The sequence below is a fragment of the Pseudophryne corroboree genome, chromosome 7 (genome assembly GCF_028390025.1).
Source record: "Pseudophryne corroboree isolate aPseCor3 chromosome 7, aPseCor3.hap2, whole genome shotgun sequence".
Taxonomy (NCBI): Eukaryota; Metazoa; Chordata; class Amphibia; order Anura; family Myobatrachidae; genus Pseudophryne; species Pseudophryne corroboree.
In genome coordinates this window covers 4,353,570-4,380,327 of record NC_086450.1, presented here as the reverse complement: position 1 = coordinate 4,380,327, position 26,758 = coordinate 4,353,570, and the positions used below count along the sequence as shown (strand labels likewise).

The 26,758-nt window shown below is 48.7% G+C and overlaps 1 protein-coding gene across 35 annotated transcripts in view; it reads left to right on the top strand.

Annotated features, from left to right (window-relative positions):
- ABI2 (abl interactor 2) overlaps positions 1-26,758 on the top strand; it is a 247,883-nt gene that overhangs the window by 148,430 nt on the left and 72,695 nt on the right. For 8 of the 35 annotated variants that reach the window (XM_063932615.1, XM_063932618.1, XM_063932630.1 and 5 more), the window contains 3 exons: positions 20,812-20,909; positions 21,770-21,919; positions 25,520-25,644. In XM_063932615.1, the coding sequence (XP_063788685.1) occupies positions 20,812-20,909; positions 21,770-21,919; positions 25,520-25,644 (373 nt within the window). Of the gene's footprint in view, positions 1-20,811; positions 20,910-21,769; positions 21,920-25,519; positions 25,657-26,758 lie in introns of all 35 variants that reach the window. The other 27 variants (XM_063932625.1, XM_063932628.1, XM_063932643.1 and 24 more) reach the window with 7 other exon arrangements.

Sequence of the window (26,758 nt, the reverse complement as noted above, 5' to 3'; positions counted from 1 at the left end):
TGCTGCCGTTATACCACTATTATTTGTGGTACCAGTGTGTATGCTGCCGTTATACCACTATTATATGTGGTACCAGTGTGTATGCTGCCGTCATACCACTATTATTTGTGGTACCAGTGTATATGCAGGTGGTTATACCACTATTATGTGCGATACCGGTGTGTATGCTGCAGTTATACCACTATTATGTGCGGTACCAGAGTGTATGATGTCGTTATACCACTATTATGTGCGGTACCAGGGTGTATGCTGCCGTTATACCACTATTATGTGCGGTACCAGTGTGTATGATGTCGTTATACCACTATTATGTGCGGTACCAGAGTGTATGCTGCCGTTATACCACTATTTTGTGCGGTACCGGTGTGTATGCTGCCGTTATACCACTATTATGTGTGGTACCAGTGTGTGTGCTGCCGTTATACCACTATTATGTGCGGTACCGGTGTGTATGCTGCCGTTATACCACTATTATGTGCGGTACCGGTGTGTATGATGCCGTTATACCACTATTATGTGCGGTACCGGTGTGTATGCTGCCGTTATACCACTATTTTGTGCGGTACCGGTGTGTATGCTGCCGTTATACCACTATTATGTGTGGTACCAGTGTGTGTGCTGCCGTTATACCACTATTATGTGTGGTACCAGTGTGAATGTAATACCACTATTATGTGTGGTACCATAGTGTATGATGCCGTTATACCACTATTATGTGCGGTACCGGTGTGTATGCTGCCGTTATACCACTATTATGTGCGGTACCGGTGTGTATGATGCCTTTATACCACTATTATGTGCGGTACTGGTGTGTATGCTGCCGTTATACCACTATTATGTGCGGTACCGGTGTGTATGCTGCCGTTATACCACTATCATGTGTGGTACCAGTGTGAATGTAATACCACTATTATGTGCGGTACCGGTGTGTATGCTGCCGTTATACCACTATTATGTGCGGTACCGGTGTGTATGCTGCCGTTATATCACTATTAAGTGCGGTACCGGTGTGAATGTTATACCACTATTATGTGCGGTACCGGCGTTATACCTGTGTGAATGGTATGTCACTATCATGTGTGGTACCAGTGTTATGCCAGTGGGCCGTGAGGCGCTACACCTGCTTCTACAGGTACCTACTTGTCGGCTCCCCTGTCTGGTAGTCTGCAGCTCTAGCACTGAAAACAGCGCCAGCTGTACGGCCTTTCCAGTGCACCCAGTGGCTGTACCCGGCGAGCAGGACAGGGGCCGCTGTCACACAGGATAATTGCTCCTTACACAAGGCGTGGGCATTTCTGATAAGTGGCGCAGGAAGACTGTCAGGATATTGCTTTTATTTTCTAAACTGTATTAGAAGATATACGTTGGCATATGACTGGCTGATGATGGTGTTGGCACCCATTATATAACTGTCCGTAATGGACATTATTCATATTGCCAGGCACACGCTATGTATGACGCATAGGGTTAAGCCCTGCTACAGTGCTGGTTTTTATTTTATAACATGATGAATATTTCAATTAAAATAAAACTTTTTGTCACACCTCCAGGGGGCGTAAGAAGCGGTGCTGTGCAGCGGAGCCTACAGCCTAGCCATTTACCCAGAGTATCATTATAAACTATGTACCGTCCTGTGCGATGTACAGACATTTTACTCCGCGTGTATTACTATAATGAGGAATAAAGTGATAAAGACGGAATGCTATTACAGATCTCAAGTGATTGTGCAGCAAATGTCCTAAGCTTTGTATGTATGTATCAGTCAACCTGGCCAAACCACAGACAGCCATAACGTATGTGTCATTTACTCAGCATTACATAGTGCGACTCCCTGCGGTGACTTCTCCGTCTCTCAGCTGAGTGGCTGTAGTGCCTGGCGTGTTATAGCTGACCTGTGCCTGGCGTGTTATAGCTGACCTGTGCCTGGCGTGTTATAGCTGACCTGTGCCTGGCGTGTTATAGCTGACCTGTGCCTGGCGTGTTATAGCTGACCTGTGCCTGGCGTGTTATAGCTGACCTGTGCCTGGCGTGTTATAGCTGACCTGTGCAAGCTGACCTGTGCCTGGCGCGTTATAGCTGACCTGTACCTGGCGTGTTATAGCTGACCTGTGCCTGGCGTGTTATAGCTGACTTGTGCCTGGCGTGTTATAGCTGACCTGTGTCTGGCGTGTTATAGCTGACCTGTGCCTGGCGCGTTATAGCTGACCTGTGTCTGGCGTGTTATAGCTGACCTGTACCTGGCGTGTTATAGCTGACCTGTACCTGGAGTGTTATAGCTGACCTGTGCCTGGCGTGTTATATCTGACCTGTGCCTGGCGTGTTATATCTGACCTGTGCCTGGCGTGTTATAGCTGACCTGTACCTGACATGTTATAGCTGACCTGTGCCTGGCGTGTTATATCTGACCTGTGCCTGGCGTGTTATAGCTGACCTGTGCCTGGCGTGTTATAGCTGACCTGTGCCTGGCGCGTTATAGCTGACCTGTACCTGGCGTGTTATAGCTGACCTGTGCCTGGCGTGTTATAGCTGACCTGTGCCTGGCGCGTTATAGCTGACCTGTACCTGGCGTGTTATATCTGACCTGTGCCTGGCGTGTTATATCTGACCTGTGCCTGGCGTGTTACAGCTGACCTGTTCCTGGCATGTTATATCTGACCTGTGCCTGGCATGTTATATCTGACCTGTGCCTGGCGCGTTATAGCTGACCTGTGCCTGGCGCGTTATAGCTGACCTGTACCTGGAGTGTTATAGCTGACCTGTGCCTGGCATGTTATAGCTGACCTGTGCCTGGCATGTTATAGCTGACCTGTACCTGGCGTTTTATAGCTGACCTGTGCCTGGCGCGTTATAGCTGACCTGTGCCTGGCGTGTTATATCTGACCTGTGTCTGGTGTGTTATAGCTGACCTGTGCCTGGCGTGTTATAGCTGACCTGTGCAAGCTGACCTGTACCTGGCGTGTAATATCTGACCTGTACCTGGCGTGTTATAGCTGACCTGTGCCTGGCGTGTTATAGCTGACCTGTACCTGGCGCGTTATAGCTGACCTGTGCCTGGCGCGTTATAGCTGACCTGTGCCTGGCGCGTTATAGCTGACCTGTACCTGGCGTGTTATAGCTGACCTGTGCCTGGCGTCTTATAGCTGACCTGTACCTGGCGTGTTGTAGCTGACCTGTACCTGGCGTGTTATATCCGACCTGTGCCTGGCGTGTTATAGCTGACCTGTGCCTGGCGCTTTATAGCTGACCTGTGCCTGGCGTGTTATATCCGACCTGTGCCTGGCGTCTTATAGCTGACCTGTGCCTGGCGCGTTATATCTGACCTGTACCTGGCGTGTTATAGCTGACTTGTGCCTGGCGTGTTATAGCTGACCTGTGCCTGGCGCGTTATAGCTGACCTGTGCCTGGCGTGTTATAGCTGACTTGTGCCTGGCGTGTTATAGCTGACCTGTGCCTGGCGTGTTATAGCTGACCTGTGCGTGGCGTGTTATAGCTGACCTGTACCTGGCGTGTTGTAGCTGACCTGTACCTGGCGCGTTATAGCTGACCTGTACCTGGCGCGTTATAGCTGACCTGTGCCTGGTGCGTTATAGCTGACCTGTGCCTGGTGCGTTATAGCTGACCTGTGCCTGGTGCGTTATAGCTGACCTGTGCCTGGCGTCTTATAGCTGACCTGTGCCTGGCGTCTTATAGCTGACCTGTACCTGGCGTGTTGTAGCTGACCTGTACCTGGCGTGTTATAGCTGACCTGTGCCTGGCGTGTTATATCTGACCTGTGCCTGGCGTGTTATAGCTGACCTGTACCTGACGTGTTATAGCTGACCTGTGCCTGGCGTGTTATATCTGACCTGTGCCTGGCGTGTTATATCTGACCTGTGCCTGGCGTGTTATATCTGACCTGTGCCTGGCGCGTTATAGCTGACCTGTGCCTGGCGCGTTATAGCTGACCAGTACCTGGCGTGTTATAGCTGACCTGTGCCTGGCGTGTTATAGCTGACCTGTGCAAGCTGACCTGTGCCTGGTGCGTTATAGCTGACCTGTACCTGGCGCGTTATATCTGACCTGTGCCTGGCGTGTAATATCTGACCTGTGCCTGGCGTGTTATAGCTGACCTGTGCCTGGCGTGTTATATCTGACCTGTGCCTGGCGTGTTATATCTGACCTGTGCCTGGCGCGTTATAGCTGACCTGTGCCTGGCGCGTTATAGCTGACCTGTGCCTGGCATGTTATAGCTGACCTGTACCTGGCGTGTTATAGCTGACCTGTGCCTGGCGCGTTATAGCTGACCTGTGCCTGGCGTGTTATATCTGACCTGTGCCTGGCGTGTTATAGCTGACCTGTACCTGACATGTTATAGCTGACCTGTGCCTGGCGTGTTATATCCGACCTGTGCCTGGCGTGTTATAGCTGACCTGTGCCTGGCGCTTTATAGCTGACCTGTGCCTGGCGTGTTATATCCGACCTGTGCCTGGCGTCTTATAGCTGACCTGTGCCTGGCGCGTTATATCTGACCTGTACCTGGCGTGTTATAGCTGACTTGTGCCTGGCGTGTTATAGCTGACCTGTGCCTGGCGCGTTATAGCTGACCTGTGCCTGGCGTGTTATAGCTGACTTGTGCCTGGCGTGTTATAGCTGACCTGTGCCTGGCGTGTTATATCTGACCTGTACCTGGCGTGTTATTGCTGACCTGTGCCTGGCGTGTTATAGCTGACCTGTGCCTGGCGTGTTATAGCTGACCTGTGTCTGGCGTGTTATAGCTGACCTGTGCAAGCTGACCTGTGCCTGGCGCGTTATAGCTGACCTGTACCTGGCGTGTTATAGCTGACCTGTGCCTGGCGTGTTATAGCTGACCTGTGCAAGCTGACCTGTGCCTGGCGCGTTATAGCTGACCTGTACCTGGCGTGTTATATCTGACCTGTGCCTGGCGTGTTATATCTGACCTGTGCCTGGCGTGTTACAGCTGACCTGTTCCTGGCATGTTATATCTGACCTGTGCCTGGCATGTTATAGCTGACCTGTGCCTGGCGCGTTATAGCTGACCTGTGCCTGGCGCGTTATAGCTGACCTGTGCCTGGCGCGTTATAGCTGACCTGTGCCTGGAGTGTTATAGCTGACCTGTGCCTGGCATGTTATAGCTGACCTGTGCCTGGCATGTTATAGCTGACCTGTACCTGGCGTTTTATAGCTGACCTGTGCCTGGCGCGTTATAGCTGACCTGTGCCTGGCGTGTTATATCTGACCTGTGTCTGGTGTGTTATAGCTGACCTGTGCCTGGCGTGTTATAGCTGACCTGTGCCTGGCGTGTTATAGCTGACCTGTACCTGGCGCGTTATAGCTGACCTGTGCCTGGCGCGTTATAGCTGACCTGTGCCTGGCGCGTTATAGCTGACCTGTGCCTGGCGCGTTATAGCTGACCTGTGCCTGGCGTCTTATAGCTGACCTGTACCTGGCGTGTTGTAGCTGACCTGTGCCTGGCGTGTTATATCCGACCTGTGCCTGGCGTGTTATAGCTGACCTGTGCCTGGCGCTTTATAGCTGACCTGTGCCTGGCGTGTTATATCCGACCTGTGCCTGGCGTCTTATAGCTGACCTGTGCCTGGCGTGTTATAGCTGACCTGTGCCTGGCGTCTTATAGCTGACCTGTACCTGGCGTGTTGTAGCTGACCTGTACCTGGCGTGTTATAGCTGACCTGTGCCTGGCGTGTTATATCTGACCTGTGCCTGGCGTGTTATAGCTGACCTGTACCTGACATGTTATATCTGACCTGTGCCTGGCGTGTTATATCTGACCTGTGCCTGGCGTGTTATATCTGACCTGTGCCTGGCGTGTTATATCTGACCTGTGCCTGGCGTGTTATATCTGACCTGTGCCTGGCGCGTTATAGCTGACCTGTGCCTGGCGCGTTATAGCTGACCTGTGCCTGGCGCGTTATAGCTGACCTGTACCTGGCGTGTAATATCTGACCTGTGCCTGGCGTGTTATAGCTGACCTGTGCAAGCTGACCTGTACCTGGCGTGTAATATCTGACCTGTACCTGGCGTGTTATAGCTGACCTGTGCCTGGCGTGTTATAGCTGACCTGTGCAAGCTGACCTGTGCCTGGCGCGTTATAGCTGACCTGTGCCTGGCGTGTAATATCTGACCTGTGCCTGGCGTGTTATAGCTGACCTGTGCCTGGCGTGTTATAGCTGACCTGTGCCTGGCGTGTTATATCTGACCTGTGCCTGGCGTGTTATAGCTGACCTGTGCCTGGCGCGTTATAGCTGACCTGTGCCTGGCATGTTATAGCTGACCTGTACCTGGCGTGTTATAGCTGACCTGTGCCTGGCGCGTTATAGCTGACCTGTGCCTGGCGCGTTATAGCTGACCTGTGCCTGGCGTGTTATATCTGACCTGTGCCTGGCGTGTTATATCTGACCTGTGCCTGGCGTGTTATAGCTGACCTGTGCCTGGCGTCTTATAGCTGACCTGTACCTGGCGTGTTGTAGCTGACCTGTACCTGGCGTGTTATATCTGACCTGTGCCTGGCGTGTTATAGCTGACCTGTGCCTGGCGTGTTATAGCTGACCTGTGCCTGGCGTGTTATAGCTGACCTGTGCCTGGCGTGTTATAGCTGACCTGTGCCTGGCGTGTTATAGCTGACCTGTGCCTGGCGTGTTATAGCTGACCTGTGTCTGGCGTGTTATAGCTGACCTGTGCAAGCTGACCTGTGCCTGGCGCGTTATAGCTGACCTGTACCTGGCGTGTTATATCTGACCTGTGCCTGGCGTGTTATAGCTGACCTGTGCCTGGCGCGTTATAGCTGACCTGTGCCTGGCGCGTTATAGCTGACCTGTGCCTGGCATGTTATAGCTGATCTGTACCTGGCGTGTTATAGCTGACCTGTGCCTGGCGCGTTACAGCTGACCTGTGCCTGGCGCGTTACAGCTGACCTGTGCCTGGCGCGTTATAGCTGACCTGTGCCTGGCGCGTTATAGCTGACCTGTACCTGGCGTGTTATAGCTGACCTGTGCCTGGCGTGTTATAGCTGACCTGTGCAAGCTGACCTGTGCCTGGCGCGTTATAGCTGACCTGTACCTGGCGTGTTATATCTGGCCTGTGCCTGGCGTGTAATATCTGACCTGTGCCTGGCGTGTTATAGCTGACCTGTGCCTGGCGTGTTATATCTGACCTGTGCCTGGCGTGTTATATCTGACCTGTGCCTGGCGTGTTATATCTGACCTGTGCCTGGCGCGTTATAGCTGACCTGTGCCTGGCGCGTTATAGCTGACCTGTGCCTGGCGTGTTATAGCTGACCTGTACCTGGCGTGTTATAGCTGACCTGTGCCTGGCGCGTTATAGCTGACCTGTGCCTGGCGCGTTATAGCTGACCTGTACCTGGCGTGTTATATCTGACCTGTGCCTGGCGTGTTATAGCTGACCTGTGCCTGGCGTGTTATAGCTGACCTGTACCTGGCGTGTTATAGCTGACCTGTGCCTGGCGTGTTATAGCTGACCTGTGCCTGGCGTGTTATAGCTGACCTGTGCCTGGCGTGTTATAGCTGACCTGTGCCTGGCGTGTTATAGCTGACCTGTGCAAGCTGACCTGTGCCTGGCGCATTATAGCTGACCTGTACCTGGCGTGTTATAGCTGACCTGTACCTGGCGTATTATATCTGACCTGTGCCTGGCGTGTTATATCTGACCTGTGCCTGGCGCGTTATAGCTGACCTGTGCCTGGCGTGTTATAGCTGACCTGTGCCTGGCATGTTATAGCTGACCTGTACCTGGCGTGTTATAGCTGACCTGTGCCTGGCGCGTTGTAGCTGACCTGTACCTGGCGCGTTATAGCTGACCTGTGCCTGGCGCGTTATAGCTGACCTGTACCTGGCGTGTTATAGCTGACCTGTGCCTGGCGTCTTATAGCTGACCTGTACCTGGCGTGTTGTATCTGACCTGTGCCTGGCGTGTTATATCTGACCTGTGCCTGGCGTGTTATAGCTTACCTGTACCTGGCGTGTTATAGCTGACCTGCTTACCTGTACCTGGCGTGTTATAGCTGACCTGTGCCTGGCGTGTTATAGCTGACCTGTGCCTGGCGTGTTATAGCTGACCTGTGTCTGGCGTGTTATAACTGACCTGTGCAAGCTGGCCTGTGCCTGGCGCGTTATAGCTGACCTGTACCTGGCGTGTTATATCTGACCTGTGCCTGGCGTGTTATATCTGACCTGTGCCTGGCGTGTTATATCTGACCTGTGCCTGGCGTGTTATATCTGACCTGTGCCTGGCGTGTTATAGCTGACCTGTACCTGGCGTGTTATAGCTGACCTGTGCCTGGCGTGTTATAGCTGACCTGTGCCTGGCGCGTTATAGCTGACCTGTACCTGGCGTGTTATAGCTGACCTGTGCCTGGCGTGTTATAGCTGACCTGTGCAAGCTGACCTGTGCCTGGCGCGTTATGGCTGACCTGTACCTGGCGTGTTATATCTGACCTGTGCCTGGCGTGTTATATCTGACCTGTGCCTGGCGTGTTACAGCTGACCTGTTCCTGGCATGTTATATCTGACCTGTGCCTGGCGTGTTATATCTGACCTGTGCCTGGAGTGTTATAGCTGACCTGTGCCTGGCATGTTATAGCTGACCTGTACCTGGCGTGTTATAGCTGACCTGTGCCTGGCGTGTTATAGCTGACCTGTGCCTGGCGTGTTATAGCTGACCTGTGCCTGGCGCGTTATAGCTGACCTGTACCTTGCGCGTTATAGCTGACCTGTGCCTGGCGTCTTATAGCTGACCTGTACCTGGCGTGTTATAGCTGACCTGTGCCTGGCGTCTTATAGCTGACCTGTGCCTGGCGTTTTATAGCTGACCTGTACCTGGCGTGTTGTAGCTGACCTGTACCTGGCGTGTTATAGCTGACCTGTACCTGGCGCGTTATAGCTGACCTGTGCCTGGCGCGTTATAGCTGACCTGTGCCTGGCATGTTATAGCTGACCTGTGCCTGGCATGTTATAGCTGACCTGTGCCTGGCGCGTTATAGCTGACCTGTGCCTGGCGCGTTATAGCTGACCTGTACCTGACATGTTATAGCTGACCTGTGCCTGGCGTGTGATATCTGACCTGTGCCTGGCGTGTTATAGCTGACCTGTACCTGACATGTTATAGCTGACCTGTGCCTGGCGTGTTATATCTGACCTGTGCCTGGCGTGTTATATCTGACCTGTGCCTGGCGTGTTATATCTGACCTGTGCCTGGCGCGTTATAGGTGACCTGTGCCTGGCGTGTTATATCTGACCTGTGCCTGGCGTGTTATAGCTGACCTGTGCCTGGCGCGTTATAGCTGACCTGTGCCTGGCGCGTTATAGCTGACCTGTGTCTGGCGCGTTATAGCTGACCTGTGCCTGGCGTGTTATAGCTGACCTGTGCAAGCTGACCTGTGCCTGGCGCGTTATAGCTGACCTGTACCTGGCGTGTTATATCTGACCTGTGCCTGGCGTGTTATATCTGACCTGTGCCTGGCGTGTTATAGCTGACTTGTGCCTGGCGTGTTATATCTAACCTGTGCCTGGCGTGTTATATCTGACCTGTGCCTGGCGTGTTATATCTGACCTGTGCCTGGCGCGTTATAGCTGACCTGTGCCTGGCGCGTTATAGCTGACCTGTGCCTGGCATGTTATAGCTGACCTGTACCTGGCGTGTTATAGCTGACCTGTGCCTGGCGCGTTATAGCTGACCTGTGCCTGGCGTGTTATAGCTGACCTGTGCCTGGCGTGTTATAGCTGACCTGTGCCTGGCGTGTTATATCTGACCTGTGCCTGGCGTGTTATAGCTGACCTGTGTCTGGCGTGTTATAGCTGACCTGTACCTGACATGTTATAGCTGACCTGTGCCTGGCGTGTGATATCTGACCTGTGCCTGGCGTGTTATAGCTGACCTGTACCTGACATGTTATAGCTGACCTGTGCCTGGCGTGTTATATCTGACCTGTGCCTGGCGTGTTATATCTGACCTGTGCCTGGCGCGTTATAGGTGACCTGTGCCTGGCGTGTTATATCTGACCTGTGCCTGGCGTGTTATATCTGACCTGTGCCTGGCGCGTTATAGCTGACCTGTGCCTGGCGCGTTATAGCTGACCTGTGCCTGGCGCGTTATAGCTGACCTGTGCCTGGCGTGTTATAGCTGACCTGTGCAAGCTGACCTGTGCAAGCTGACCTGTGCCTGGCGCGTTATAGCTGACCTGTACCTGGCGTGTTATATCTGACCTGTGCCTGGCGTGTTATATCTGACCTGTGCCTGGCGTGTTATAGCTGACCTGTGCCTGGCGTGTTATAGCTGACCTGTGCCTGGCGTGTTATATCTGACCTGTGCCTGGCGTGTTATATCTGACCTGTGCCTGGCGCGTTATAGCTGACCTGTGCCTGGCGTGTTATAGCTGACCTGTGCCTGGCATGTTATAGCTGACCTGTACCTGGCGTGTTATAGCTGACCTGTGCCTGGCGCGTTATAGCTGACCTGTGCCTGGCGTGTTATAGCTGACCTGTGTCTGGCGTGTTATAGCTGACCTGTGCCTGGCGTGTTATAGCTGACCTGTGCCTGGCGTGTTATAGCTGACCTGTGCCTGGCGCGTTATAGCTGACCTGTGCCTGGCGCGTTATAGCTGACCTGTGCCTGGCGCGTTATAGCTGACCTGTGCCTGGCGCGTTATAGCTGACCTGTGCCTGGCGCGTTATAGCTGACCTGTGCCTGACATGTTATAGCTGACCTGTACCTGACATGTTATAGCTGACCTGTGCCTGGCGCGTTATAGCTGGCGTGTTATAGCTGACCTGTACCTGACATGTTATAGCTGACCTGTGCCTGGCGTGTTATATCTGACCTGTGCCTGGCGTGTTATATCTGACCTGTGCCTGGCGTGTTATAGCTGACCTGTGCCTGACATGTTATAGCTGACCTGTGTCTGGCGTGTTATATCTGACCTGTGCCTGGCGTGTTATATCTGACATGTGCCTGGCGCGTTATAACTGACCTGTACCTGGCGCGTTATAGCTGACCTGTGCCTGGCGTGTTATAGCTGACCTGTGCCTGGCGCGTAATAGCTGACCTGTGCCTGGAGTATTATAGCTGACCTGTGCCTGGCGCGTTATAGCTGACCTGTACCTGGCGCGTTATAGCTGACCTGTGCCTGGCGTGTTATAGCTGACCTGTGCCTGGCGCGTTATAGCTGACCTGTGCCTGGCGTGTTATAGCTGACCTGTGCCTGGCGTGTTATAGCTGACCTGTGCCTGGCGTGTTATAGCTGACCTGTGCCTGGCGCGTTATAGCTGACCGGTGCCTGGCGCGTTATAGCTGACCTGTGCCTGGCGTGTTATATCTGACCGGTGCCTGGCGCGTTATAGCTGACCTGTGCCTGGCGTGTTATAGCTGACCTGTGCCTGGCGTGTTATAGCTGACCTGTGCCTGGCGCGTTATAGCTGACCTGTGCCTGGCGCGTTATAGCTGACCTGTGCCTGGCGCGTTATAGCTGACCTGTGCCTGGCGCGTTATAGCTGACCTGTGCCTGGCGCGTTATAGCTGACCTGTGCCTGGCGCGTTATAGCTGACCTGTGCCTGGCGCGTTATAGCTGACCTGTGCCTGGCGCGTTATAGCTGACCTGTACCTGGCGTGTTATAGCTGACCTGTGCCTGGCGTGATATATCTGACCTGTACCTGGCGTGTCAATTTGCTCGTGATGCATTTCTGGGAGTACAATCAGGGACCTGGGTGGCTCCTTCCATGTAATGAACACGGGCCGCACACGCTGGTGAATCAGGAGGTCACCGCCACCTATGTGACATCACTTCTGTCCTGACCAGCGAGGAAGCTGAACGCTGAGAAACCTTGCTGAAAACTACAACTACAAGGAAACTTTGTAGCACATGTAGTCTGAGCCTATCCCTGATAAGCCAAGGAGCCCCCTTCCTCTGCAATCCCTCCTTGGGGCTGTATTGTTGTATCCTTTTCTTCTTAGTATTGTTCCACTGTCTGCTGAAGGGAATAAATCTAGCAAATCTCATTGTTTATGTGATCAACCTTTAGCAGCCCATTATGTTAGGCATTTTTGTGCAGTTTGCATCCCTCAGCCCAAAGGAATCAGCACTCTGCATCCTGAGCACATTTTCTGTGTATTCTGATCAGTGCAGGACACATTTGTTACAAAGGAGGATTTAAATAATACTGGCGCATAGAAACCTAGACTATGACGGCAGATAAGAACCACTTGGCCCATCTAGTCTGTCCTATAAGAGACCCAGATTGCTAAATGCGGACATAGCTGATGTGCAGTCTGGTCCCTCTGTGCCAGCGGGCTCCTGGGTTCTCTTGTGGAGGGTAACTGGTCGTCGGGAGAAATCTGAGAACAGCCAAGGTCACGTAAGCCTGACGCTGTGAACTTTCTTCTTATTTACAAAATTACAAGTATCTCTTCTCTTCAAGGTCCTCTCTGTTTGGATCATTAAATAGAAGGCAGAATGTTTCTAATAGACTTAGGTTATTAAAGATCTGATTAATAAAAAATGGGAACAGATGGGCAAATGTCAATGTAACCTTAAAATAATTATCTGTATGTATCCCTTTGAGGGGGAAGCTGCTTGTGAGTGGTGGTCAGGGCCTAATATTAATGCAGCTGTAGTTTGTCTAGAAGGGGAACTGTCCCACTAGAGCAGACTACCAGGCCCAGTATTCTTCAAGAACAGGACTGGCTTTTGCTGTGACTGCGGCTTCAGTTTCTGGACGGAGACCCTTCATGTAGATATGCAAGAGGAAATAAGTACTGTAGACTAAGGGGGTAATTCAGACCTGATCGCTAGCAGTTTTTTGCAGCGCTGCGATCAGATAGTCGCCGCCTACAGGGGAGGGTATTTTAGCTGTGCCAGTGTGCGAACGCATGTGCAGCCAAGCAGTACAAAAAGCTTTGTGCAGTTTCTGAGTAGCTTAGAACTTACTCAGCCGCTGCGATCACTTCAGCCTGTCCGGGGCCAGAATTGACGTCAGACACCCGCCCTACAAACGCTTGGACACGCCTGCGTTTTTCCAACAAGTCCCTGAAAGCGGTCATTTGCCACCCACAAACGCCCTCTTCCTGTCAATCTCCTTGCGATCGGGTGTGCGAATGGATTCTTCGTAAAACCCATCGCACAGCAACGATCGGCTTTGTACCGGTGCAACGCGCCTGCGCATTGCGGTGCATACACATGCGCAGTTCTGACCTGATCGCAGCGCTGCAAAAAACACTAGCGAGCGATCAGGTCTGAATTACCCCCTAAGTTTAATGAAAGTATTCACATATACAAAAAGGGATTGACTTCATCTTGACTCTTCAGTGGGATGCAATGACCTCCTCCATCCACTTTTACTATCAATTTATATTTAACCCACCTTCTGCTATTATATATATACTTGGGTCATACGTGATGGCTCTTATGTCGTTGAAAATGATAGTCAAATTATTACCATTCATTTCATTTTCTGGACGTACCCCATGGCAGCTGGATAGGCCCACCTATGTTGTTGGTTTGCAGTACTGGCCCCAGACACCAAAGGAAGTAGCAGCCACTCTAGATACCTTCTGGGGCTGTTTCCTTTGCCTGCCTCTACTGTGCTGACTAAAGAGTTAGCACTTTCAGTTGATTAGGTCTTTAGAAAAAATATTTTTTTCAATTTTCTGAAATATTACATTGTCAACTACTTAAAAGTATTGGTATCTCATTCAAAGCCTAACAAAACTTGAACCAGTTTAACCGTGTGCAGCTTTCCTGGAGTGTAACTTCTAATTCATGCATCTGCTCTTGCACCTTTTGTGGTGTATTTGTAGCCCCTCAGGCAACACTGGTTATAGAATAAAATACCAGACTCTCTTCTGATGTGTTTCCACTTTACCTATCATTACTCTGTGTAAGCATGTTTCTTCTTGTACGTCCACATCTTATGTTACTTAGAGTGCCTCACCAAAAAGCTTGTAAGGCAGAGGGCAACAGTGCTCTAATTGCTCCCTACAACTATTGTGATAGTGGCTAGTAACCAAGTGACCGAATACATGACCACATGTAATTTTCTCTAACGTCCTAGAGGATGCTGGGGACTCCGTAAGGACCATGGGAATAGACGGGCTCCGCAGGAGACATGGGCACTTTAAGAAAGACTTTGGATCTGGGTGTGCACTGGCTCCTCCCTCTATGCCCCTCCTCCAGACCTCAGTTTGATACTGTGCCCAGTGGAGACTGGGTGCTTTCAGGGAGCTCTCCTGAGTTTCCTGTCAGAAAGTATTTTAGTTAGGTTTTTTATTTTCAGGGAGCCTGCTGGCAACAGACTCCCTGCATCGAGGGACTGAGGAGAGAGAAACAGACCTACTTCTCTGAGTTTCAAGGCTCTGTTTCTTAGGCTACTGGACACCATTAGCTCCAGAGGGATTGGTACGCAGGTCTGACCCTCGCCGTCCGTCCCAGAGCCACGCCGCCGTCCTCCTCGCAGAGCCGGAAGATAGAAGCCGGGTGAGTATGAGAAGAAAAGAAGACTTCAGAGGCGGCAGAAGACATCTTGATCTTCATAGAGGTAACGCACAGCAGTGAAGCTGTGCGCCATTGCTCCCATTCACCTCACACACATCTGTCACTGTAAGGGTGCAGGGCGCAGAGGGGGGGCGCCCTGGGCAGCAATATAAACTCTCCTGTGGCAAAAGTACATATATACATGTACAGCTGGGCACTGTACATGTATATAAAGAGCCCCCGCCATGTTTTTAAAAATTTTGAGCGGGACTTCTCCCTCAGCACTCACCAGCGCCATTTTCTCCACAGCACAGCGCTGAGAGGAAGCTCCCCGGACTCTCCCCTGCTTACTCACGGTGACAGAGGGTTTTCAAGAGGGGGGGGGGGGGGGCACATAATTGGCGCATATACATACATAAAGGCGCTACTGGGTAAACATTCTGTGTTTTTCCTGGGTCATATAGCGCTGGGGTGTGTGCTGGCATACTCTCTCTCTGTCTCTCCAAAGGGCCTGGTGGGGAACCTGTCTTCAGAAAAGAGCTTCCCTGTGTGTGTGTGGTGTGTCTGTACGCGTGTCGACATGTCTGCGGTTGAAGGCTCACCTAAGGAGGAGGGGGAGTGTATGAATGTAAGGTGTCCGTCGGCAGCGCCGACACCTGACTGGATGGATAGGTGGAATGTCTTAAGTGATAATGTAAATTTATTGCACAAAAGATTAGACAAAGCTGAGGCTAGGGAACAGTCAGGGAGTCAAACCATGTCTGTCCCCATGTCGCCGGGACCTTCGGGGTCTCAGAAGTGCACACTATCCCAAATAGTTGACACAGATACCGACACGGATTCAGACTCCAGAGTCGACTACGATGATGCAAAATTACAGCCAAAAGTGGCTAAATGTATTCGATATATGATTATTGCAATAAAAGATGTTTTGCATATCACAGAGGAACCCCCTGTCCCTGACACGAGGGTACACATGTATAAAGGAAAGAAGCCTGAGGTCCCCTTTCCATCCTCACATGAGCTGAACGAATTATGCGAAAAAGCTTGGGAATCTCCAGACAAAAAACTGCAGATTCCCAAAAGGATTCTTATGGCGTATCCTTTCCCGCCAAAGGACAGAATACGGTGGGAATCCTCCCCTAGGGTGGAAAAAGCATTGACACGCTTATCAAAAAAGATAGCGCTGCCATCCCAAGATACGGCTACCCTCAAGGATCCTGCTGACCGCAAGCAGGAGGTTACCTTGAAGTCCATTTACACACATTCTGGTACGATACTCAGACCGGCAATTGCGTCGGCCTGCGTTTGTAGTGCTGTAGCAGTATGGACAGATACCTTATCAGCGGAAATTGAGACCCTAGATAAGGATACCATTTTAATGACCCTAGAGCAGTGGTTCCCAAACTGTGTGCCGTGGCTCCCTGGGGTGCCTCGGGACACTTGCAGGGGTGCCTCGGGTTGGTGGTCCAGAACCAATTCAAATTCTGCATGGTCAATGTAAAAAGCAAAACCAGTGTTAATGGCTGACAATCATAAAATATATTGACAATCAGAAGCAAATCTTGTCCCTCACCACATAAGTTACCCTAAGGATGACCTATAAAGACAATTTACTTAATTTAATATTTCTTTCTAACTTTTTCAATATGAAACTATTGGCTTAGGGGTGCCGTGAAAAAAAATCTGATACTCTAGGGTGCCATGATTCAAAAAAGTTTGGGAACCACTGCCCTAGGGCATATAAAAGATGCTGTCTTATATATGAGGGATGCTCAAAGAGACATTAGTTTACTGGGTTCTAGAATAAATGCTATGTCTATTTCTGCTAGGCGAGTCTTATGGACCCGACAGTGGACAGGTGATGCCGACTCAAAGAGGCATATGGAGTTTTTACCTTACAAGGGTGAGGAATTATTTGGAGAAGGCCTCTCGGACCTCGTCTCCACAGCTACGGCAGGTAAATCGATTTTTTTGCCTTATGTTCCCTCACAACCTAAGAAAGCGCCTCATTATCAAATGCAGTCCTTTCGTTCAACTAAAAGCAAAAGAGTACGTGGATCGTCCTTTCTTGCCAGAGGTAAGGGCAGAGAGAAAAAGCTGCACAACACAGCTAGTTCCCAGGAACAGAAGTCCTCCCCGGCCTCTGCAAAATCCACCGCATGACGCTGGGGCTCCCCTGAGGGAGTCCGCTCCAGTTGGGGCACATCTTCGACTTTTCAGCCACATCTGGGTTCACTCACAGGTGGATCCCTGGGCAATAGAAATTGTTTCTCAGGGATACAAGCTGGAATTCGAAGAGGTGCCCCCTCGCTGGTTTTTCAAATCGGCGCTAGCGACTTCTCCCCTAGAAAGGGAGATAGTGTTATATGCGATTCACAAATTGTGTCTTCAACAAGTGGTGGTCGAGGTTCCCCTGCTTCAAAGAGGGAAGGGATACTACTCAACTCTGTTTGTGGTCCCGAAACCGGACGGTTCGGTCAGACCCATTTTGAATTTAAAATCCCTGAACCTTTACTTAAAACGGTTCAAGTTCAAAATGGAATCGCTCAGAGCGGTCATCGCCAGCCTGGAAGGGGGAGATTTTATGGTATCTCTGGACATAAAGGATGCATACCTGCATGTTCCCATATATCCTCCTCATCAGGCGTACCTGAGATTTGCGGTACAGGATTGTCATTACCAATTTCAGACGTTGCCGTTTGGGCTTTCCACGGCCCCGAGGATTTTCACCAAGGTAATGGCGGAAATTATGGTGCTCCTGCGCAAGCAGGGTGTCACAATTATCCCATACTTGGACGATATCCTCATAAAAGCGAGATCACGGGAGAAGTTGCTGAACAGCGTATCACTTTTACTGAAGGTGTTACAGCAACACGGCTGGATTCTCAATATTCTAAAGTCACAGCTGAATCCTACCTTCTTGGGCATGATTCTGGACACAGACCAGAAAAGGGTTTTTCTTCCGACAGAAAAAGCTCAAGAACTCATGAATCTGGTCAGGAACTTATTGAAGCCAAAACAGGTGTCAGTGCATCACGGCACTCGAGTCCTGGGGAAGATGGTGGCATCATACGAAGCCATTCCCTTCGGCAGGTTCCATGCGAGGACTTTCCAATGGGACCTACTGGACAAGTGGTCCGGGTCACATCTACAAATTCATCAGCGGATCACCCTGTCCCCCAGAGCCAGGGTATCTCTCCTGTGGTGGCTGCAGAGTGCTCACCTCCTAGAGGGCCGCAGGTTCGGCATTCAGGACTGGATCCTGGTGACCACGGATGCCAGCCTCCGAGGTTGGGGAGCAGTCACACAGGGAAGAAATTTCCAAGGTCTTTGGTCAAGTCTAGAGACTTGTCTCCACATCAACATCCTGGAACTGAGGGCCATATACAACGCCCTACATCAAGCGGAGGCATTACTTCGTGACCAACCAGTTCTGATCCAGTCAGACAACGTCACCGCAGTAGTTCATGTAAACCGCAGGCGGCACAAGGAAGCAGAGTGGCGATGGCGGAAGCCACCAGAATTCTTCGCTGGCCGAAAAATCATGTAAGCGCATGGTCAGCCGTGTTCATTCCGGGAGTGGACAACTGGGAAGCAGACTTCCTCAGCAGACACGACCTACATCCGGGAGAGTGGGGACTTCATCAGGAAGTCTTCGCGCAGATTGCAAGTCAGTGGGGACTGCCCCAAATAGACATGATGGCGTCCCGTCTCAACAAAAAGCTACAAAGGTATTGCGCCAGGTCAAGAGACCCTCAGGCGGTAGCTGTGGATGCCCTAGTGACACCGTGGGTGTTCCGGTCGGTCTATGTATTTCCTCCTCTTCCTCTCATACCCAAGGTGTTGAGAATAATAAGAAAAAGAAGATTGAGAACAATCCTCATTGTTCCAGATTGGCCACGAAGGACCTGGTATCCGGATCTGCAGGAGATGCTCACAGAAGATCCGTGGCCTCTTCCTCTAAGACAGGAACTGTTGCAACAGGGGCCCTGTCCGTTCCAAACTTACCGCGGCTGCGTTTGACGGCATGGTGGTTGAACGCCGGATCCTAGTGGAAAAAAGTATTCCGGATGAGGTTATTCCTACACTAATAAAGGCTAGGAAGGACGTGACATCAAAACATTATCACCGAATATGGCGAAAATATGTTTCTTGGTGTGAGGCCAGGAATGTTCCTACGGAAGAATTCCATCTGGGCCGTTTTCTTCACTTCCTACAAACTGGAGTGAATTTGGGCCTAAAATTAGGATCTATTAAGGTTCAGATTTTGGCCTTATCCATTTTCTTTCAAAAGGAATTGGCCTCTCTCCCAGAAGTACAGATGTTTGTGAAGGGAGTACTGCATATTCAGCCTCCTTTTGTACCTCCGGTGGCGCCTTGGGAACTTAACGTGGTGTCAAGTTTCCTTAAGTCACATTTGTTTGAACCATTTAAAACAGTGGAGTTGAAATATCTCACTTGGAAAGTGGTCATGTTGTTAGCCTTGTCTTCGGCTAGGCGAGTTTCGGAATTAGCGGCTTTATCACATAAAAGCCCCTATCTGGTTTTCCATATGGATAGGGCAGAATTGCGGACTCGTCCTCAATTCTTACCTAAAGTGGTCTCATCTTTTCATATGAACCAACCTATTGTCGGGCCTGTGGCTACGCGTGACTTGGAGGATTCCGAGTCCCTTAATCTGGTCAGGGCTTTGAAAATTTACGTGGCCAGAACGGCTAGAGTCAGGAAGACAGAAGCACTGTTTGTCCTGTATGCAGCCAACAAGGTTGGCGCTCCCGCTTCAAAGCAGAATGTTGCTCGCTGGATCTGTAACACGATTCAGCAGGCGCATTCTACGGCAGGATTGCCGTTACCAAAATCGGTTAAGGCCCATTCCACTAGGAAGGTGGGCTCTTCTTGGGCGGCTGCCCGAGGGGTCTCAGCACTACAGCTGTGCCGAGCTGCTACTTGGTCGGGGTCAAATAGTTCTCTGGCTGAGGAGGACCTCCTGTTTGCTCAATCGGTGCTGCAGAGTCATCCGCACTCTCCCGCCCGTTTGGGAGCTTTGGTATAATCCCCATGGTCCTTACGGAGTCCCCAGCATCCTCTAGGACGTTAGAGAAAATAAGATTTTAAACCTACCGGTAAATCTTTTTCTCGTAGTCCGTAGAGGATGCTGGGCGCCTGTACCAAGTGCGGACTACTTCTGCAAGACTTGTATATAGTTATTGCTTACATAAGGGTTATGTTATAGTTTCATCGGTTTTGGACCGATGCTATGTTGTTTTTTCATACTGTTAACTAGATAGTATATCACAAGTTATACGGTGTGATTGGTGTGGCTGGTATGAATCTTGCCCTTGGATTAACTAAAATCCTTTCCTCGTACTGTCCGTCTCCTCTGGGCACAGTTTCTCTAACTGAGGTCTGGAGGAGGGGCATAGAGGGAGGAGCCAGTGCACACCCAGATCCAAAGTCTTTCTTAAAGTGCCCATGTCTCCTGCGGAGCCCGTCTATCCCCATGGTCCTTACGGAGTCCCCAGCATCCTCTACGGACTACGAGAAAAAGATTTACCGGTTGGTTTAAAACCTTTTTAGATTGAGAGCAGACGAAAACTTATTTTGCTAGTCCCGTAACTGTGTAAAAAACTTTTGACTCTTACCAGATTCTCTTTAAGTCATCTCAGTACCACCTCCTAACTTTCTGTTCATTGGAAATACATGCATGTACAGTACGTTAACCAGCCGGCTGCTGGTCGTCATTGCAGGACACATATTGCTTGTTGTTTTTTTCTTATTTTTCATAACCACAATTATTATGTATGTTTCAGCATTTGGCTGCTGACTGGCGTTTCAGGACACATTCTCCTATTGCTTGTGTCTTCTTTATTTCCCAATCATTAATTCTTATGTACCATCAAACTGCTGACAGCGTTTCAGGACACATCCTCCTATTGCTTTTGTCTGATTTATTTTCCCAATCCATAATTATGTACGTTTCACCATCCGGCTGCTGACGAGCAATAGGAGTATGTGTCCTGGAATGCTACTTTTTTTTATTTTCCCAAACAACAAGTATTATGTATGTTTCACCATCTTGCTGCTGACCAGCATTGCAGGACACATCCTTTGGTTGCTTGTGTCTTATTTATTTATTTTCCCAATTCACAATTATTATGTACGTTTCACCATCCACAATTATTACTGTATGTATGTACCGACGTTGCAGGACACCTCCTTCTATTGCATGTTTTGTATTTATTTTCCCAAACCACATTTATTATGTGCGTTTTAATCGTATATTGTTGCCGAGCTGCCTTTCTCTTATTGCAGGTCAGTACCCAGAACATGAAGATGGGAGGTCTGCCACGTACTACGCCACCTACTCAGAAGCCACCTAGTCCACCAATGAGTGGCAAAGGAACTCTTGGGTAACTATTCTGTTATGAAAGTAGTGGAGACACAATACAGCTTTCCGAGCAAGTGTGATAGGGAGCCATTCTGATTTACTGTGCCAGAGCAGTTTTCCCTATAAAGTAATGATACTATTATTACCAGGTGTATATGATGTGTAGTTATCCAATGCTGTGCACAGATACAGGCTTCTATATGCTACATAGCCTTGTGCCAGACCTCAGTGATTACATGATACATAGGCAGGAATGACATGTAAATGTGCATGTTCTGTCTCTACAGCTTATACGAATGTACCTGTACGACAGTCACTTTATAACATACAGCCGTGCTGTAATGTAGCTTACGTGTTCCGTGTTTTCCGCATGACTGTAGCACAACTGTGTGTTCAGAAATTATTCACAAACTAACATCCTGTGACAGCTTTTTTGCACTACATGAATAATGCGCCACAATTTCAGTTAAACACCCCTAAAAGCATACAGTTATTAAATAGAAAAAAGTGTCTTATTTGACATCTTTATTTTTTCTTATTGGAAGAAAGGGAAATGTTTGTGTGTATAGTGTTACAGCTGAGCGTTTTCAGGGCCATTGCTGTGTCCATCACCCCCTACCCTCAGCGTTTGTCTGCTTTTATCCATTTGTTTTATAATGTTTAGGATTACATTCTCCACCAATGCTCTGCAAATTGTGTAGCAGTGAAGGGGTTACCGTAAGTGAAAGCTTTTCAGCATGGTAGCTGACTGTATACACACGAGAGCCCCCACACCTGATGAATACGGGAGTTTTGGTGGTTACGATTCTGTCCTGATGTCCCGCGTTTTCGGGCTGACGTTTGGAAGTTTATTTTTTTTTATTTATTTATTTTTTCTTGAAGGCGACACTCACCCTATCGCACACTGGAGCCTGTGCGCCCCCCTGTGGTACCAAATGACTATGTACCCAGCCCCACACGTAACTCGGCTCCCTCACAGCAACAGAGCCCTGTTAGAACAGCTTCATTCAACCAGAGGAACCGCACATACAGGTATATGTAAGCTATTTAAGCAACTGCGCCAAATAATCAGTGGCATATTCCTAGAGCAGCTCGCCGCAGTTTACTGGAGTATGTCCTTTACAATTGAAGCAAGATTAAAGAAATGTTAAATAAGAAATAGCTGCTGCACCAAGTTGTATTTTCTGTTATTTTTTTCTGTAGTATCTATATTTTTTTTAATACGATTATTAAGCCTTTCACGTTTTTTCTAACATAACTCCCTCGTTACGGCCAGTTCTGTAACAAATAGCAGTAAATTGGTCCATACATCGTTTGGCTGCCGCTGCTGCCTTGTTTTTTTAATAGCGCATTTTTGAAGAACGTTTTTCAATCCTGTGCGCAAACTCCTTCACTACTGCAGAGCATCAGGAGGGTTCCGCCGCTGCCTGCGCTTCTAGAAGTGTTTTGTGACTGGCGTTTTATCATTCTATTTTCTTGTCTTTTATTTTTATACCGAATGCCTTGTAGGTGTTTTCCTTTGAATTTAGTTATTTGTGTCTTGTTTTCAGATCATGTAATTCCAGTCCTTTCAAATACAGTATGTCACTTGTTTAGTTCTCTGTACAGACGTTTGTGTGTTCATGTATTCTTTTTTATCTTGTCCTGTAAATGTTCGGCAAAGCCACAACTACAACACTGGGTAGCATACAATGGGGCTAATTCAGACCTGTTCGCTCGCTAGGTTTTTTTGCAGTCCTGCTTTCGCATAGTCGCCGCCCACACGGGAGTGTATTTTAGCTGTGCAAGTGTGCGAACACGTGTAGCAGCGCTGTACAAACTTTTTGTGCAGTCTCTGAGTAACCCAGGACTTACTCAGCCGCTGCGATCACATCAGCCTGTCCGGGACCAGAATTAACGTCAGACACCCGCCCTGCAAACGCTTGGACACGCCTGCATTTTTCCAATCACTCCCAGAAAACAGTCAGTTGACACCCACAAACGCCCTCTTCCTGTCAGTCTCCTTGCGAACACCCGTGCGAATGGATCCTTCGCACAATCCCATCGCTGAGCGGCGATCCGCTTTGTACCCGTGCGATGTGCCTGCGCATTGCGGTGCGTACGCATGCGCAGTTTAGACTTGATCGCCCGCTGCACGAAAACGCAGCCTAGCGTACAGGTGTGAATTAGCCCCAATGTCCCCATTAAATTGTTGCTCAGTTTATTTATGAGTTTAGGAGAGTTGACTTGCCAGTCCTGGTCTGTGTCATGGCTGGGGGTTCACTCGGTGACCCCTCAGGATAATTCCATTAAAGGGGCTGTACACCCTCCTTTTCTGTAAATGACGACCCCTGCTTTTGACAGGAACAACCGTTTATTTTGGTAGGTGATAACATGTACTGATATGAGGGTGTGCAGTCACTACGTATAAACCCCAAGTACCCACTATCATGTTCAAAGTGAATCTGGAGTATATTGGGACTTATGTAAGAAAACCACAAATAAACTAAACTTCAAAAATAAACAAATCTTTTGTCCCTAAAATGTAACCAGCTCTCTGTCGTACTTCAATCACTGCTAGAACACTGTATATTCTATTTTGAAACACAATTAGATATTATCCTTCCTGTCTAATAGATTTGCCAGCCAAGTGTCACCTTTAAGGCTTGTACTGTAAAGAACTTTTAATCCAGCTTATTCTTGTAGAACTTTTTGTGTGGAAATTTATAGAGCAGGAGAATTCTATCCTACGTGTACGACTGCAAGGTCCAAATAACGCTCAAGTGGAAATGCTGCCAAACTTTCCTTGGACTTTGTGTGTTCATATAAAAATCACTGATTTCCTCATGTCCATGGCATGGTTATATATTGTGCATAACGCTACTCTCCCCAGCACTTGCTTTGTTTTGGGGTAGCCTGGGTCTGCAGATTCTGCCACGCTGTACTCCCAAGGATACATGGAGATCCCACTCTAGCTTCTCAAGTTTGTTCCAGTTATTTAAGATGCGAATAAGAGTATTTGCCACCTTTGGATGACTTTTAATTTATTTTATTGATCAAGCCCTCCTGCAACCTCTCCTAAGTCCGTGGCTCTGTTTATCTGGCTTCCTTGTGCGCGTTTCGCCGTGTAATTATGTCTTTAGCCAATTATTTTAGTTGCTGTGGGATACGACTCGGTCCTGCTGTGCTCTCTTCACTGACGTCCGTTGTTTATCTGAAGCAACTGTGCCTTGTATCCAAGGGCAGTGACAGTACATAACGCTGGATGATATAAAGACACGCCAAACAGCAGGGAGCTAGAAAGAATGACAGTGTAATTAGTAACAAATAAGGGAATGGGATGCATGAGCAAATACATTAACATGAAGTAAACCTCGTTAGGAACAAACAGTATAAATTACAAACAAATTTAGGTGTGCTGTCATTAGCAGCTGGTGTGGGGGTGGTCAGTCCCCTAAATAGGTTATCTGAGAAGAAACGTATACCGGCGCTTGCTGAATGATATTATAGAGCTGGACGGTTTGTAACAGTATATCAGAAATTTATTAAAACATATATTAAAATTACAAATCAACATAAGTTCTAAAAATGCCACAAATATATTAAATTTGTAAATAATCACACCAATTCATATTGCCACTGGTCTGTCTCCTGTATATTTACCAAATGCTGGATTAGGACCCTCTCCAGATTGTGACTATTAAATGTCCACCATTAGCACCGCGGTTTTACCAGAATGTGGCTAAACAGTCCCCAGCAGTCTCTTAGTAATGCCATTTGCAGATGAATTGGGTTGAAGTGATGGTCCGCCAAACACTGCAGACTGTGTTCCAGTGTAGAGTAATGCAGTCCAAAATACACCATATACAGAAAGTACTGGTTCCGGAGACTATATGGGAAGACTCAGAACTTGACGCGTTTCGCCAGGCTATGGGCATACAGCTTCATCAGAAGCATGTGCTGGAAGTGTTCAAAGAGCCCCTATAGCTTCCTGGTTGGTAGTGGCATAGCGCATTGCACCCGCGTTCCAATTACAATAAATCAAACAAACCGTTCATCAAACTGACCATTCCTTAATAATATGGCAATTGAATTGGTGTGATTGCATATTTAATATATTTGTGGCATTTTTAGAACTTAAGTTGATTTTTAACTTTAAAATACATATTTTAATAAATAGTTGTTATGCTGTTACATCCGGTTCATCTCTAGACGTGTCATTCAGCAAGTGCTGGTATACTTTTTCTTCCTTCAGAACAATTATTAGAGAAAGCCATTACATATGATAGAAAAGTTAATAAATTCATGTATTGTGTATAGTCGTATTATCATCCTTTATTTATATGGTGCCACATGGGACCCGCAGCGCCCAGTCACAGAGTACATAAATAACGTATGCTTCTTGGATTGGTTAGTGTTTTCTGTAACCTAGAACGAATGCCCCACCTCCTGCACATCACACGGTTACGGTATCTCCCAGCAGACATTTATTTGGTTGGCTGTATACCTAATGTCGGGTCACTGTATGGATATCACACGTACAGACATGCAGCAACCCTCTGTGGGTGAGGGAGTGGTGTAAGAATAGAAATACTCCGTCATGGATGACCTACCTATAGGGGGCTGTACTGACTCTCTATTTGCTCCTTGTAGTAGCAGTGGCAGTAGTGGCAGCAGTCACCCCAGCAGTCGGAGCAGCAGTCGGGAGAACAGTGGAAGCGGTAGCGTGGGTGTCCCAATCGCTGTCCCCACTCCGTCGCCACCAAGCGTCTTTCCAGGTACGTCTCCCGGTAAGTAATACCGTCACATTACCGCTGTGCTGCCATTTTTAACGGATAATTCCACTGAAAGCTGGGCATTTAATCACTCAGCATTCCGGCTGTGTGGTGGCTCGCTAAGCCTGCCTGCTTCCGTCACCCGCGTACCGTCTGAGACAGGACCGAGTCGGCAGGAGCACACAGAGTGCGGCAGCCATCGCTGCGGTGCCGGCTGTCCAGTACGCAGTCCTAAGTCAAAGCTCAGAGTTTGGTGGCATTGTCTCAGAAATAGAAACAGTCTCTTCTTAAATATACTTTGTCTGGTCCCTCTGTCTCTCGCAGGTTATGCACTTGTGTCTCTCAGGAACATTATGATACATAAAGCAATAGAACAGACCTTATCCCTGCATAGATAAGTGATCTCTGTACAGTATAGTGCAAATTCCAGAGCTCACTAGTTCTTTTAAGAAACCGTAGCGCTAAAGTATGTTTTTGAGGTTTGATTTACGTTAATCTTTACCCCCTTCTCAATGTACTGTATGTATAATAAAACTGATGCCATCCTGGGGGAAAAACTAAGTAATACAGATAAATGAAGTAATATTGTGCCTTTATTAGTAAGTACCTTGTAATCTAACTCTCTCTGCACATGTTACATCTGCAGTGCACATGCTTTGTCTAGTTGCTAACTTTTATGGTTTGTTAACAACTTCGAATAACCCCCATTGTACCATCAGAAAGCAAAAGTGTCACTGTCTCAGTCGTACTGAGAAATTCTGTACTTCAGATGTGGAAGCTGGATTCCTGGGCCCTTCCCGTATACTCATGTGCATTATTTGTATTCTAACACACAGCCAAGTATAATGCATTTCACAGTATTATTTAGATGGCAGAAATTAGAGTTAATGGACGTGTCTGCATACATTTCGATGGAGTACAATATAAAAAGCAAATATCACGGGTACAATTGCTATCAAGTGATTATATTTCACTGGACGTTAATTCAGCAGAAACAAATTGGGAAAGAAAGCTCCTTATCAACTGCAATGTAGAGTACATGTCTATAAGTGTTTAATCCGTCACTGCGGTAGGTTTCAGTCAGCGGGTCCCTTTCTACAGACTGCGATATAAGCCC